The sequence below is a fragment of the Vigna umbellata genome, chromosome 5 (genome assembly GCF_029865625.1).
Source record: "Vigna umbellata cultivar VRB3 chromosome 5, Vumbellata_1.0, whole genome shotgun sequence".
NCBI classification, from domain to species: domain Eukaryota; kingdom Viridiplantae; phylum Streptophyta; class Magnoliopsida; order Fabales; family Fabaceae; genus Vigna; species Vigna umbellata.
In genome coordinates this window covers 33,147,289-33,165,309 of record NC_142169.1, presented here as the reverse complement: position 1 = coordinate 33,165,309, position 18,021 = coordinate 33,147,289, and the positions used below count along the sequence as shown (strand labels likewise).

General features: G+C 29.7%; 1 protein-coding gene across 1 annotated transcript; it reads right to left on the bottom strand.

Moving 5' to 3' along the window:
- Positions 1-5,287: 5,287 nt before the first annotated feature.
- Positions 5,288-7,281, bottom strand: LOC124834119 (aspartic proteinase PCS1-like). Its single transcript, XM_047308732.2, has one exon. The coding sequence runs from the start codon at positions 7,110-7,112 to the stop codon at positions 5,736-5,738; it is 1,377 nt and encodes a 458-aa protein (XP_047164688.1). The 5' UTR covers positions 7,113-7,281; the 3' UTR covers positions 5,288-5,735.
- Positions 7,282-18,021: the final 10,740 nt, after the last annotated feature.

The following is an 18,021-nucleotide window of genomic DNA, read 5'->3' as shown; positions in this document are numbered from 1 at the left end:
TTCAGAACCAATTATTTTTATTTATGGATTTTACAAGAATACAAATAAAATCTTTGAATATTTTATTAAAATAAAAATTTTGAGAAATCAAACTTTAGACAGTTTCAAAGGGACTGTAGTATTTAATTAGGTTGTAACTCATTTATGGTTATGGGCCATTCCATGTTTGCTTTTTTGACCTCCATCACTAACCCGTCCCACCGTCTTCCATCTGCCATCTATTCACATAGGTCTTTCCTTCTCTCGATTTTCATTTTCATGGAAAAAGGAGAGTCAATACTGTACTGTTTTAATACTTAATATTTGCTACAAAATCATTCCAAGCCACGACCTTGTTTAATTAGTTCAACTTGACTCATGAACTAAATATACTAAATTTTAATTTGAAATTTTAACCACCTGGAGAACAGGTAGATAACTAGACAGAGTAAAACCAAGGCATTTTAGCCACCCTAATGTAGTAACAGCTCTCGCATTTTTATTTTATTTTTAATTTTCCAGTAACATGTCAGAGTTTGATATACACTTTATATAAAACTATCAATTATACTTCAAATTATAAATTATTTAGGATACAATAGTTTTATTAATGAAAAAAAAAATTGTAAGAAGTCAACTTTAAATTTAAGTTAATCTTAAAAATTTGTTTATAAAGTGTGAGTTTCATCTTATAAATCTATTTTATAAGATTGACTTAAATTTAAAATTTATTAACGTGAAAGTCATATTTAAAGATTATTTGAGTTGAATTTATTGTTGGTTGAATTTACTATTTTATTTTATTTATTATTAAATTATTCATTAATATTTATTATATTTTTTAAAATTGTATATATTTTGTCATGAGGAAAGTATACTGAATATTTTAGTATATATAAAATAAATTTATGGTATATAAATTATTTGATTAGGTAGATTGAGATAAATTTAAAATTTAGTTTTTAATAAAAATTCGTGAGAAGAGAATGTATCTCAAATAATATAAATTTGATTATATTTATATACGTAGAAGGAGCAAGGGATAACGGGGATAAATGAAGAGAATGCATTGGAAGATGTTTAATGCAAATTCAAAATATTCATCAATGTCTCGCACGCATATAAGACAAAAAGTAAATCTATATAAATATATGATGTGATAAAAAAGATAAAAATAAATAATAAACATTCAACATATATACTAAATGGAAATATATTCATATAATTGTCCTTGAGAAATTACATACCATAGTTTAGCCCTCGTATAACTGTCCTTATGAAATTACTTAACATAATTCAGCTCCATAATGTGAGAGAATTTCATTTCATTTTTTATTTATTCAATGACATGATACATGTTTTATTTCTATATCATTTTTATTGAACTTAATTTAGCTATTTTTGTATTGATTCGGGTTGATTCAATTGACTTACTAGCTTAATTTTTTTCTTCTTAAAATTGTAATTTCAAAATATTTTTTAAACACACTATATCATTCACTACGTATAGTTTAATATTTTAAAAACACACATTTAATTATTACAATAATATAGTAAATTGAATTGTATTTATATCATTATTATTATTTTGATCAAATTGGGTTGAATCTTGAGTTTAAGATACAAAATTGAGTACTCAATCCCTAAAAGATTGGATTAACTTAAGGGATTGGATTTTATTCAATTATAAACAAAATTCAATCCGGTCTACTTTGACTAAACAAGGTAGAATTAAGTGTTTTAGTTATTCAACCCAATAAATATTTCTATGAAATTCTTTTAGGAGTTATTAGAAAAGATTACAAAAGATAAAAGAATTATATTAATTTGCCCATTTTAAACTTTTCTTCTTACAATTTGTATACAATAAAACCATTTTATTTTTCATTTTAACCCGTTTTCCCCTTATTTATTCCAAGTTTTCAAAGCAACAATGAGTAGGAGGAAAATGGGAGGGTGTAGTAGAGTCTCACTCACTATCCAATGTGAGGGTTAAGCAAGCCTAGATAGACCTAGATCGTGACTTAGATTGATGTTCCCATGTAATAATAACATAAATAAAGGAAGTAAACATTTATCAGATATTTCAATAAATTGAAATAAATTGAAACGTCCAAAGGACAAATTGTTAACCGGGCCATGTCTGTTCACATTGGTTATTATTATTTACGTGATCCTTCAGATTTCTCTGTGAGAGATAATATTTTAATCAAAACATTAAATAGTAGGGACACTGGGCAGTTGTAAAGTGTCTTTCATTTATAGGTTAGTGTACCATGCAAATTAAGCCTATTCAGTTTCAATATAGTACCAAAAACTTATCGCTCCAGAAAAGGTTAAATATATTTTAGGCTAAAACCTTATTTTAGTACATTATTCTTATACAAAATTCAGTTTAATTTAATCATTTTTTAAAAAAGATTTAGCTTAAGTTTTTTCGTTATAATTTATACATCAAATCATTCTATTTTAAAACCTAAATATTCAAATTAATTTATTCTTTTATGTGAAATGATTTGATGTATACATTTTAATTAGATTAATTTTAAAAATTAAAAATTAAATTGAACTAAATAAAAATTTTAATTGAACTTTTATAAGATTTGGAGAAAAAAAAAATTAGCTTCTATTTAAATAAATAAAAACACTGACTAATACTTGTAAAAATATTGATTAATTTAGCTGGATTTTTTACTATACTACAGTTATGGGTAGGCTAAAATGAGTTATATGCTTATGCAAACCATGTGTGAGACAGATTAATATAAATCTCAATTAATTTTGCATTAATATACTCCCAACAAACCAAGTAAACGAGTTCTTGAAACATAATTACAAAAATTATAATTGCAATAGAAAGTAGATTGGTTTATCAGTCTGCTGGAAACAAAAAGTTGAAACCCTTTTCTTTGGATGATTAATTGTTGTAGAGGCAAACAAAACCTAATCGAACGTACACCTATGAAACAAGTTAGGTGGGGATTGGAATAGGGTAACCATTGATCATTCTATATTTTGTGGGGCATGTGTGGAGAGATTTTTATGCGTGTGGTGTGAATAGCATTACTGTATTTCCTTTATAAATCATATTTTAATTTATTTTTGCTATTATTAATTAAAAATTACAGGCTGTGCATAAATATTACTTTAAGAACAGTTAAAGCCTAAGAAAGCAGTAGCAAGAAAGGAAATGAATGATAACCTATTTGTTTGGTTCTAGAAAATAAATACAGAGAAAAGTTGACTTCATAAGGAGTTAATGTTTTGGCTTTAATTCAAAACGTGTGGAAACTCAAGAGTTAACGATATTAGAGATATTTGCACAACATCATACTGAGACATTATTTGGCGTTGTGTAAGATTGATGCAAAATGAATTTATTAATGTATTTGCTTAATTTGATTAAAATGAGGTTCACTTTATTCCCACAAGGCTGTAACATTATTTTGTTTAGGACTTTAATCATACGAAAGATATTGTCGGGAATTAGAAGTGTCTCGGGCGGCGAACTGTTCGAAAGTAGTTGTTCATGTCCCATCCCACTTCGTTTCTTCTTCGTAATCGTAAAATCTTGTTCCTTCACTTTCTTCCTTCTACTACTAATGCCTTTGTCCTCTTCTCAACAAACCAATACCCTTTTACCTTTTTGGCAAATCTTATTTTAAACTACTATTTTCCTGTTGCTAAAACCACTTTTTGTGGTGGCATGGCCGTTCTTTTCTTCTATCAGATAACTTCGTTAATGACACCATTAGTCAATGTTTTAGGGCTCAAATTATAAACATAAAATATGTTTCTAAGATTTTGCCTCCTATATTTTTACTTTTTTTTTTCTCACACCTACATGTCTCTCGCCATTTTACAGTCGGCATTTTGGAAAGAGAGAGAAATCATCTTAATCGGCCATGACCTAAATTATGTACTTTTTTCCTTTAGTTGGGTAATGGTTGCCATTGCCAGTTCATTCCCTCTTTTTGAAGATTCATCCAAAAATGAAAAAAAGAAAACAAAACAACTTTGGCTTTGCTCACAAATTAGCCAGTGTTAGCAACGTGAGATTGATGAATAAAGATGGAGTGAGAGAGACAAGCATGTGCCAAAGAGACAAAGAGAATCAATAAAATCAATTAAATTGAAAAAAAAAAACATATAACCTACAAATTACACCTCTTTTAACAAAGGGGAAAAAAAGAAAGTTTCTTTAAAGTTTATTTGTCTAAAATAAACTATGAAAAACATACCTAAAAAAGTTATTAGAAGTTTACATATTATATTATAGCATTAATATATATATATACACACACATGTAGGCCATAGAAATGCTATGCATATCCATATTATTGATTGTCATTGAAAATTATACCAATCTTTGTGTTTATAGTAAATAAAAGTAATAAATTATTATGAAAGTTATAAAATCTTAATAAAATTGTTCTAATGAATGACATACTAATGGCTATTCTTAATTTTTTGTAAAGAAAGATCAAGAATAGGAAGAGTATTTTGTTCTAACTGATCGCGGTCCTTTTCATCTTTCGGCTAGAACAATAAGAAAAGTGGCAGCAAAGTTTAGATAGTTACATTTATAATTTATAATCATTGGAGAGGATGGTTTTAACAATTTCCTCATAAAGGAGTTTTTCATTGGCTACCTCTGTATTATTATTAGATTAAACTTGTTACAGATTATAAAATTGTGTTAAACTCCTTATTATACAAACATTATATTAAATTGTAATAAATTTAAAGTAATAATAAAAAATGTTGTGAGAAATATATGACGGTTGTTAATGAAAATATATGTGAAAGTTGAGAAAACTAGTGATATTATAAGGCAATGGGGATTTAAGAGTAGTAATTAAAGATATTGCATGAATGGTAAGGTTTCTTGTGAATCCATCCCATGCTACTTTTCCAAATAGAGAGACAACTTTTGGACATGAGAAAGCAATTGCAAGTTGCAACATTGTGTGATGCATGCTACCAGCTGTCATATTCAAACCTTAAGACCGCCACTCTATAACTTCCATATGGTCCTGCCAACTTACTCCCTTAAACAAAAACCAATTCTTATGATGGATCTGATAATTCAATCAAATAAATACTACCTTTCATCGATCACCAATAATACACACACTCACTTTCTTTCACCGCAACATTAACTTCTTTTAAAGTACTTTAATAATTCGCTTGCATTGCAATTACCAAACCTTATTCTAGCTCCACCTTTGCCAAACGCGTTCCAGGGTTGTCGAAAGCGATTTCGTATTTATAGTAATTTTGTGTATGCACGTAAGCAACGAACGTCTAACAGGTTCAAGGAGAGGACATCACATTATACTATATATCATATTATATTAAAAAAACAAACCAATGGTTCATATATATTAATATTAAATATATAATAGACATACTCTAATTAATCCTCGTATATATACATTGTGTCATGGTCTCCTTCATATTACAGTGTACAACATACTTATGTGGCTTCCTCACACATACTCCAAAAGCAGCCCCACTCGTCGATCTTGAACGAACCACGTTATCGTATCATCATGGCAACAGTTGCAGAACTTTCTTTTTCTTCATCGCTCTTGGACCGTGTGATTAGTTTCTTCATCATCATCATCATCATCTCACCGGTATCACACTCCTCGACACGTGACACGTGATATTTCCTTCGTACAAAAATCCCTAATTACCTACAGCTGACACACGTAAGGTACATGCACCAACACGTATCTAAGGGTTTCCCTCTATGGAGCCAATCTGCTACAATCTGCCGCACCGAAACCCACTCTGCGATTGGCGAGATCAAACTCCACCCACAGATTCTGCTGATGGAAATTCCCGATGATGTTACTGGCCGCACCCAATTTATCAGAGTTGCCAATCCCGACGCAGTGGACCCCGCCCTCCACGGAAGCCAGAACCCTCTCCTTGGGAATCGCTATTTCCACGCCCTTCTCGAACTCAAACACCATGTCCCCTATCAGCCGTCCGATCTCAATCGCATTCCCGTCGAAGCACATGTCCGCAATGCCACCGTACACGTAATCCTTCTTCATTCTGGACCCCACAGTCCTCACTACTTCCGCCCGCACCTTATCATAAGCCTCATTAACGAGATAAGTAAACTCGGATCCGGAGTCAACCATGGTTTGACCCGACCCGCCAGCGTCGGCGTGAAAAACCGCCGGCGAAATGTTCAGTTTTCTGCCCCCGATTCTGATCCCCTGCAAGGCGACAGTATAAGCCAAGGGATCAAGATTTGGCATACGTTGACTCTGAGAAAAAGTCAACATTGGGATAAACCGAAACCGGAGAGAGTTCGGATTGTGGCCCAGGTAGAACGACCCGGTTGGAGTGGATCCAGGCCGGGTTTCTCGGGTGGGAACGCAGTAGGAGAATTTGGTAATTTTAGATTGTGAAGCGAAGGAGAGGCGTCCACGATTCATTCCCAAAATACCCCTGGGGTCGGTGGACTCAGTGGCGCAGCCGAGGATCAAAGGAGGGGTAAAAAGGGAACGAGAGAAAGTGAATTTTTCTCTGACGAGATTTCCCTCGGCGTAGGTACCGTCGGCGTAGAAGTAGGAGTAGTGACAGAGGCGGTTCTGGTCGCAGGAAGTGGGGAGGGTAAAATCGGGAATTCGTGGTTTGCAAACGGGGTGAGTACAGGGAAGATTAGAGAAAGTGGAGGAGCGAGAAGGATCAAAGGACACCGTTGGGGGAGGCACCTTGGGTGGTTTTCTGTGACACTGAATCCACGATAGTTGACTTCCGGTGTCCAACACCATAGGCTGAACCTGCGGTGGGGTCCCAATGGGAAGGTTGACGATCAAAGCCATGGAGTAATTGAAGGTTAGCCTGTAGTTATACGGAGAAGAAGGCGAAGCGAGTCGCGTGGTATTTCTGGTGCGGTTTGAGTAGACAATGAGAGAGTCGCGTAGCATCTTGGAGGCGGTGTTGGTGGAGAGAGGGAGTGAAGTGAGAGGGAAAGAGAGTGAGAATGAGGTGTGGTTGAGGTGCAAGGAGTTGTGTGCAGAGGAGAGAAGAGGAAAGAAGAAGATGAAGAGGAAGAAGAGGGTCGGAGTCATGATGATGTTAGTGTTTGTCGAAGGAGAGTATGGCATCGCAGGTTGTAATGGTGTATATATAGGGGGGAGGAAGGGAAGAAATAAAGGCGAAAAGAAGACGCGTTTTGATGGGTTGAATGGGGTGGATGTGGTAATTCTATCTGGGAAATTTAGATCTATCTGCGTGTATGTATCTCTGCATCTTACGTTATGTTATGTTGTGATCCCACCCAATTAAATTTGGGGTGAGATATTTAAAGTTGGAAGGTGTGTCTTGCTCAGATGATTTTATAATTTCATTTATGTCCTATCATCTCTCTTTACGCCCCTTCTTTATTACCACGCTCCATACTTCTCACTGTTCCGGATACTTCTCCACACCAAAACCACTTTTTTTTTTATAAAAAAAAACTCTTAATTTTATTTCAATTATAGTATTTTCTTCTTTTAACATATGCACCAATCCTATTTAATTTCATCCAACACGTTGTTATTAATTTTAGACGAATAATATATTTCAGTACTTTTAGAAGATTAAAATGACATAATTAAATATATATTTGTAGGATATGGTTGTGAGAAGGAAGGCGACATATGATGTTGGTGAAGAACAGCTGGTTCTTGGAAGAAGAAGTGGGTAACCCAACATTTGGCTACAGTAGTGGTACGACAGAAGGTGATGTATGCGTAGTGGTCAACTCCAGTTAGTGAAAAAGAAAGAGTCCTAAAGTGTTACATCCCCGCCAAAACATTTTCTAGACTTAAATAATACTTCTGTACTACATTTCTAATTTCAATTTTTTATATTTAATCTTTGACAAATATATGTAACAACAATTTTATTATTTTCCAAATAGTTTTACTGTTCTCAAATTAATACTACTGTCATATAATTATTTTGTTTAAATATTTGTAGATATAGATGTACGTATACTAATCCGTGATACTGAATTATCGATAAAAAATTAATATATTAATATTGTTAATTTAAAAGTGATAAAATAGTTATCAATGTTAAATCTATGTATTTATTAAATATTAAAAATAATGAAAATAAATATAAAGTATGAATTTTATTATTGGTTCGTTTTATATTTACCAAAACTTATTTAACCTTATTTTTTCTATAAGTGGATTGATCACAGCTCATAAAGCAGTTACACTTTCCGCAGTTATTATCTTAATGCTATATTTCTTTAATTCGGTTGTTAGTCGTAATCCAAAAGGGACTTACTCAATAAAAAAAATTAAAAACCTCTCCAAAAATTTAGACAGAAATGTATAAAAAATATTTTTATATTTAAATGAAAACCCTATATTTATCTCACGCCTTATTCATTATTTAATTTGTTACATGACAAAAATTTACAATTTTTTGAGGAAGAAATTCTTATGAGATTTTCAAATGTACTTGAAAATGGAAGAAAAATGAGGAGGATAGTTTTGTAAGAGAGTGAAATGGCAGATTGGAAATTCAACGAAAAGATGAGAGTTTTGGTTACACAAATGGTATAATGTTTGTCACATGCTTTTTTAGCTTTTCTTATGGTTTCAAATACTAGCAAGAAGATCAACGGTAACATTGGAATTATATTGACATACATATAATGCAAAAAGGTTATACTTGGATTTGGGTTGCACATAGTAGCGAGAAATCCAATATAAGAATAACATACACAGAACTTCTTACAGGCAAGCTTGGAACACATTATTATGAGTTCGTGAAAATGATGTGATTTTTCACTATATGGAGATTATGCATTAATTCGTTACTGACAAAAACGAATCTCAAAAAGAGAAATTAGAAAATGCGTGAATAAGTTTGGTTTTGTCCTTTTTGTAATTCATGTGAGGAAATTTCTGTATTCTTCTTCCTGAGCGCATGTAAACGAAATATGAACAAAAAAATGTTGCGCTTAAACTTGGGATAATAACAACTTTTCCAACTTTTCCAACGTGAAAAAACATGGATGTCTCATAAAGCACATTGGCATGTATGTGACATGTGTGGAGGCTAAAAGAGACATTAAAATAAATGAATTTTCAAGGTTGGTAGGTTTGAATTACAAAGATAATGCATATTATAAAAGTTAGCTTGTAAGCCTCGCAAATTCGCAATTATATGAAGATGGAAATGATTCATCGAATAAAAATAGAACGATACAAGATGGTGCTAGTAAAAACGATAGTATTGCGGACCCTAATCTATAATATAAGTGCATGTGCATACAATGTTATAAACAATATGGATATTATGAAGACATTTTAAGCATTTTTTTCTACTTCTTAGTGAAAAACAGTGAATCCACCTTATCTAAATAATGAGCCGCAAATTCATTTGTCCCAATTGGAAATCCTATAACTTTTCCATATAATGTTTGCGTATTTTGTCACATTATAGAGTTCGTTTACTTTTTTTTATCAGAAAAATTTGTTTACTTGCATCTTACTCTGTACAGCTCACAGATTATGTCCCCCGTTTCAATGCATGCGTTTGAAAAATTATCCGACAAAAGCTTGCAAATTATCTATTATTTTGTCACTATGTAAAACAACCATCTAGATTGATAGCTATGTAACCCTCAGTAGGCGAAGCATTTTTCTACGAATTTTCTGTCCTGTTTAAAATAGTATTAAAATAGATAAAATTTCATGTCTGGAAAATACAAAAAATGTATTCAATACTATCGTACAAAAGTTTACTCAATTTTATTAAAAAATAAATATCAAGTTTGCAAGAGAGTAATTCGAATTGAAATCACACGTGTCATTCCAGTGTAGAGATTGTTGAGTGGACAATGTATGTAGACAAAGAAACAAAATACAATAGCCAGTGGATGCAAAACTGAATATTCATTATTCATTGAACATCAAACAAATGATGTTGGATATCAAATTCCCAAACACATGTCAATGCATAAAGAAGCAATTCACGGGTCATATGAAACATTCTTGACCAATAATCACCTGTTAGACTCTCCGTATAAAACTTGAAATTAACTAATTATAATACAATTTTTTAGTCTCCACATCAATATTGTCTGATTATATTTATATTAAAACTACTTATAAAATATTTGGAGAACAGTATGTATAAATTAATAAGAGAAGGATCGAACTATAAGAATATAATATAACACCAAACAAGAAATATTAATTATAAACAATCGGTATGGGTTATGTTACGCAGCAAACATAGAAAAACAAAGATTATTCGCATATAGTCATAAGTAATCCTAAAAAAACTAAAAATATTAAATAAAGAAATTGAAATATTAAGCATGTCTCAATCTATTATTCAACCTTTAATTTCTAAAAATTTCGTATTAGTAACAAAAAGTTCTCAATACAGTTACATGCCAACCCATTGTTTAATTCCTAATAAGAATATAAAGCGGTAAAATTAGACTGAGCTGCAGTTGTGTGTATGTATAATGATAAATACAATTTTTACACACTTTTGATATGTATTTGAGCTTATTAATCATATGCTTATTTTTCAATAATGGAATTGGTTTCGATAAATAGGACTAAAAATTATTTGATCATAAAATAGCTTAATGTTTTATATTTTAAATAACTTCGAATTTGGTCGGTGGATTGAGATAAAAGTTTAAGACAAAAAAGCACAGAGTAATTTTGTATAAAATAATAATTACTTCAAAAATATCACACTTATTCATAACCCTAAAATAGATGGTAGGAGGCTTGTTCTGAGACAGACGAAATCTTACTTCTTTTATTTGATTTTTATATAAACTAGTATCATATTTTGTTTTGTTTATTAATCGTATCAATTATTTCAAACGAGCAGTTTAATCATTAAAAATTAAGAAAAAATAGTTAGGTTACAGTACATTGGTTTCGTCCATATAAATAAAAAAATGATTATATTAATTTTGATTTAAAAATATTTTCTCTGTAAAATGTATAATTACTCTTAAGTTTCTGTGTTTGGACTTTAATGTGTGGTTTTATTTTTTATGTGTTTGATTTTATTTGTGGTTAAAATTTTCATATAACGAAATGAAAGAATGTGTAATCCACCAAAAACATATTTTGATGATAATTTTTCATTGTTCATTTGTTCGCAATTATGTAAAAAAATTATTTTATTGATTTAACGAATGTTAAATAATACATCTAGGTAAAGTGTTCAATAATTTTATTTTAAAAATTGACCAATCCTGTTTCTTGTGCTTTTAATGGATTTTTTTTATCAAAAGAATCAACCATCATTGTCTTTATATCGATAGCAATATCATAAATTCTATTCCTCGTTTATATTTATTTCATAATCCTAGAATTACGGTACTGACAGGTCCTTCCAGCATAGACTGAGCGAGCGGTTAACACTGCCGCCCATCAAAATGGCAATCAGGACGAGCGTCCAGCCATGCAAGATGGGACGTTCGCCCAAGATGGTAATCAAGACGAGCGTCCAGTCATTCAAGATGGGACGTCCGCCCAAGATGGTAATCAGGACGAGCGTCCAGCCATTCAAAATGGGGCGCCCGCCCAAGATGGCATTCAGGAAACCGAACGTCCTCCCAAAGATGGGACGTCCGCCCGTGTCGAGTACCAAGGCCGAGCGTTCAGTATGGCCGAACGTTGCCATCCTACTGGTTCCCATCCTGGCCGACCATCACTTTGACCGGACGTCACTGGCCGAATACCAATCAGACCGTCCATCCTGGCTGACCATCATTATGACCGGTTAACCACACAGTTAAATACTAATGACACATTAAAAGCCCTTAATAAAGATTAATGTATTATTGGACAGTTTCCGGGCCCCCAAAAAGGTAAAAGCCCATCACAATCAGTATAAATAAAGGTCTCAGGTATGATTTCTGGACAGATTGCTTAGAACGCAACACATACATGCATAAAATAACGCTCTGTCATATTACTGACTTGAGCGTCGGAGTGCCTTTGACAGGTACCCGACCGTCCGGCTTGGAGTATGGAGCTGCGCTTGGAGTACGAGGACGACCGCCCGGCTTGGAGTGAGGAACAGCGTTCGTCCATCACTGTACCGTCCGCCCGGTCTGCATCAGCTGGAGAGAAAGCGTCCGGTCCGCGCTGCCGCATCGTTCGTCCGCCCGTCTCCAGCGTTCGTGATCATTCGTCCGCACGGTCAAGTGTGTTTTAACAGGGTCCGCTCGGATTCAGTCGAAACACGGTCCAAATTAACTGAAACGAAAATAGAAAACACTTTATTGTCTTGAATAAATGTTAAAAGATCATACATTCAAAACTAATTAACCTATGTTATATATCTAACCCATCATCATTAGGGTTTCGATAATATAATTCCCACTTTCTGACCAAACAAATTTCATACAGAAAAGTTTTACACTGTAAAATCATCTTTTCATAATTCACCTAGATGTCATTTATTGCTCTGTTCTCATCCCAGAAAAGAAACAGTGGAATCAGAGGTACGCTGTTACTGGTAAAAATAAAAGGGTTAAATATGTTTTTAGTCCCTAAACTATTGGCCGTTTCTGGTTTTCGTCCCTCTTCCAAAGTAAGGTACAATTTGGTCCTCATTCTTTAGAAAAACGTTCGTTTTAGTCCTCAAAATTTTGTTTTTAGTCCTCGTTTTAGTCCTCAAAACGTTCGTTTTTTCGACTAAAACGAACGTTTTTTAAAGATTGAAGACTAAATTGTACCTTACTTTGGAAGAGGGACGAAAACCAGAAACGGTCAATAATTTAGGGACTAAAAACATATTTAACCCAAAATAAAATGTTTCATCACACGACCCACTTAATCATTGATATTGGCAAGGTTGGAATTCGACCCTTTTCAAAACTGACATAGTTTTGTTTCAACATACTTTCATATAATTTTTTTATGTAATAAATATTTAAAAAGCTCAGTTTATAAAAAATTATCAATTTTAATTATAAATCATACGAAGTTTAATTATTAAGACTGGATGTTCTAAAAGCACATGGTATTTTTCCCATACGAAATCTAATAATGGATATATAGGGAAGAAAAAAAAACGATAAACATTGACAGTGGAATTGGATTTATAAATGTAATTATTGAATAAGTCAACAGAAGTTAGTTCTATGTCTATGGATCACTTTGAAGAGACATTTCACTTCAAGCCATTTCCACTTGTAAATCATTGCTCTGTACAAACTTAGACCACCAGATATATCGTGGGACATCACATAAAATCATAATTAATATATTGCATAACATTCAATATCATGTAGCAGATGTCAGAGATCATATATTTTCTTTTATCAATAGTATCTTTCAATTGACACAGGATGTTTGAGATAAACGTAAGTATCATTCAAATATATTTTATTTTTTAGAATAAGTTATTTATTTATATAATTTAGAAAATAATTAGCAATAAAGTATGATAAAACGTGAAATATAAGGATGAGTTTAGGTAAGTGGAAGTTAATTACGAGAAAGAAAACCGTATCTTACCGAATTCGATAAATTTAAATGTAAGATTAAGTATACGGTTAGATTAGATTTGATAAACAAATCATGATTATAAATAAATTTGAAATGAATAATTGTGGTTGAATTGGTTAATGGACTAAAATTTTATGAATATACAATTTAATTTAAATTTAATTTAAATATTTATAAATTTATAAATATATTTTTTATTTTTAACATGACATTATTTTGTTAAATATTAGTAGTGATTTATATAAAATAAAAATATTTATATATTTATGTTATTTATTTAAAATAAAAATATTTTTTTGTTAAAAAACACAAATCGATTTTTTTTACTACATTAATCCGTAATTTGAACCATCCAAATTCAAGTAAATTAAACAGTGGAATATAAATTTTAAAATATTAAATTTAGATTAAAGATAAGACATTTGGTTGGAGTAAGTAGTCGATTTTAGAGATAGAGATGGAAAAGAAAGAAGATGAATGTATTACTAATGAATGGTCACAATCATGGACCAAGGTCAACCATGATCCCAGCACAGTATTTTTTTTTGTCCTTACCAATTTTAACGTTTTCTTTTGCAATTTCTGATTATAAAAAAGCAGACATCATGACAGAAATTTGTAGCAGTAGATGTTTCCAACTAAAATTGAATATTAGATTAATATTTTTGATGATAACAGTAGTTAATATATGTGTACAAGTATTTTCATTGTCTGTAAGTGGGAGTAATGTTTCAATTTTAAATTTATTGAGAAAATATTATTAGGATTAATTATTATTATATTGAATGTATTTTTGTTTTAAGTTTAAAGGTTAAAGAAGAAAAATAATGTTTAATCTGAAGGTTTACGAAGTGAATAAAATTTTGTTTGGATGTTTATGAAAAGAAGTTGAGTGATTGAAATAAAAAAATAGTTAAATAAAAGGAAGTGTTGAATGAAGCTAAAAATGGGATGAGTATGTGTATGTGGTCCAAAGGAAGTGTTTGGATTGGCATGTGATTTGTTTCACAACCTCCTCAAACAACATGGACCTGTTCCCCCACCCATCCTTTCTTTCACTTTCTCCTTATCTTTAGACAAAAGCAAAATCATCAACTCTTACTACTAACAAATCATACTTTTCTCATCAAATTTTATAAATAAAACAAATTATTTTGCAAGAACTCAGAAAAACAATACTTGAAACTTTTAACAAAAACAACAACATTAATCATATTAAACCTAATCAAAAGTAATCTGAAGAACTAATATAATAATTGAAACAGAGAAAGGTTTGTTATGATCAATAGTATAAGAAGCTTAAACAATTATTGTTTTTTCTACGATAACATGAGAATTATCAATTATACAATTTCCCATCTACTTAGAATCTAAAATGATTAATTGAATGAGACACAAATCTTAGATTTTAGACAATCTACACCTTTAAATATTCTAACAAAAAGTCTATATTTTTAAATACACGGACACGTGCATGGGAATATAAGAACAGGTGAAACAAATCGAGTACATTTGAGAGAAAGCAATATATATATATTAGGATGATATAATAGATATTCAATAAATGTGGATTCGGTGGTCAATATCTAAGTGTTAGTTATTACTATGAGTGAAGTTTCATCTGATGCATTAAATAGCATAAAACTATATATTTTTACATGCCTTTGTTTATATATTAAAAGTGAAGTAGATACAAAAGAAATAGGAGCAAATAAAAGATGTTTTTAAAGTGTTAGATGGATTGGAGTAAAAAAGAAGAAAAGAATTAAAAGAGAAAAAATCTCTGCTAAATAAAATAGTGTAAAAAATGTATTATATAGTTACAAAATAAATTCAAATCCAAAAAATGAACTTTTTTACTTCATTATTTTTTTCTTAACATACTTTTCTACCTTTTGCTTTTTATTTTGTATTCACTCACATCCTTGTTACAATGGATGTTCTAGCTTGGCCTAGGAAAGTGAAATACAATAATTTGTGTTCTACCTCTTCATCTAGCTCTCCGGGAATCAGTATGCCGACACCAATTACAACACGAGAAAGAAAAAAAAAATCTAGATCCATTTATCAAAGCCCAATGCATAAGAAAAATCCCGGGGTTTTACTTCCTTCACCCCCACAATTTATCCGCACATCTCTTCAAATTTTTAAAATAGCAATTTTATCCTCTGTAAAAGTAATTTTTACGAAATTTTTGGAACAAAACCAAAACTTTCATAATAGAATTTTAGGAAATAAATTTTCTAAAATGAGATTTTCATTATTGAATTTTCAGAACGTATGAAATATATTTCGTAATAAACTTGTCATAATGGAATTTCCAAAATAAACTTCCCAAAATGTATATAATGTCTTTTGAAACAAGTTTTTCGAAACATTCATACGTGAAATGTGTTCTAAAAAGAGTTTTGAGGGCATATATGTTACGTAAAAATCTTGAGTGTTTCATCCTACACCTTCAACATCTCATCCTGCACTTCCAAAAATTCCATTTTTAACCTTCTGACATATGCACCTCCAACTTTTCAAAAAATTTTATTTTTTAATAAATATATTTTTATTTTCTTCTCTCTTATTAAAGACACTTTAATAAATACATTTTTATTTTTTTTTTTCTTATTAAAGTTCATCTGCACCATTTTAATAATAATCTAATTTAATTTAAAATTTAAATATTATTTAATATAATTTTATATTTTAATAATTATTAAAATATGATTTATATCATAATAATAGTTATATTAAATACATAAAAATCAAATAACTAAAATAAAAGTAACAATGATAAAAATAAAAAATAAAATAATAATAAAAATAATATAAAATTTACTTTAATATATTCAAATATATTAAATTATATTAAAATATTACAATAAACTAAACAGTTATTAAATTTTGAATAAAAACAAAATTTTTAAAAACTTATTTATTGGATACCGTAAAATATGTTAATAGTTTTTTTTTTAAATTTACTAAATATTTAATTTAATTAAAAATAATAATATTATTTATTATATTTTTCTAATTTAATATTATTAAAATATTATTTATATTTTATATTAATTTTATTAAAAAATTAAAATAAAATAACTAAAATAAAGTTAATAATAATGAAAATAAAAATAGTATTGAAAATCACATAAAAGATATTTAAATATATTATATTATATTAAAATGTTAATTTAATTAAATAATTATTAAAGTTTAAATAGTAAATAAATTTAAAATTTGTTAATCGGATATAGAAATCCGATAACGTATAAATCGGATATGGGTATCCGATTAAGAAGTTTTCAAAATTTTGTTTTATATTTAATTTTAATATTTATTTAATTTAATTTAATAATTTAATATAATTTAACATATTTAAATATATTAAATGTGATTTTAAATATTATTATTATTATTATTATTACTTTTATTATTATTTTTAGTAATTTTAATAAAACTATTATAAAAATATATATTATATTTTAAATAAAAAACTATCCAATAAATAAGTTTTTAAAAATTTTGTTTTTATTTAAAATTTAATAACTCTTTAATTTATTGTAATATTTTAATATAATTTAATATATTTGAATATATTAAAGCAAATTTTATATTATTGTTATTATTATTTTATTTTTTATTTTTATCATTATTACTTTTATTTTAGTTATTTGATTTTTATATATTTAATATAACTATTATTATGATATAAATCATATTTTAATAATTATTAAAATATAAAATTATATTAAATAATATTTAAATTTTAAATTAAATTAGATTATTATTAAAATGGTGCAGAGAAACTTTAATAAGAAAGAGAAAAAAATAAAAATGTATTTATTAAATGTCTTTAATAAGAGAGAAGAAAATAAAAATATATTTATTAAAAAATAAATTTTTTTGAAAAGTTGGAGGTGCATATGTGAGAAGGTTAAAAATGGAATTTTTGGAGGTGCAGGATGAGATGTTGGAGGTGCAGGATGAAACACTCAAAAATCTTTCTAAAACGAGTTCTTTTTTTGCATTTTTTCTCTTCTTCTTCCTTTGCAGAGTAGTGATGACATCAGTAATGACATTGGGTGAGTGGTGTGATACTGTAATGAATGATGTTCGGGTCTTTTCCTAGTATTGTGGGGGTGCAGTTAGTATTTATTAGGGTGCGGGAAGCAGTGGCCTCAAATTTGGAGGATAAGACTCAACTATAATATGGGCTACGTAGAATTATTAGAGCCGGCCCTTATCCATTCGTTAATACATTTTTTTGTTAGTATTCAATAATTAATACATATTATTATAAAAAAATACTTTTTAACCAAAAATAAGGTCCGGGGCAATTTAGAAACATTAATTTTCAAATTCTAATAATATACTGATAAATACAGAGACAAGATCCAGTTTTGTGCTGTAAGCATATAATAGTGAACACAGTAATAAATTATACAAAACTTAGTATTATTAAAGATAAATGAATCTTCATTATTTTAGCAAGCGCTATACCAATACGTGTTAGTTAGTGGAC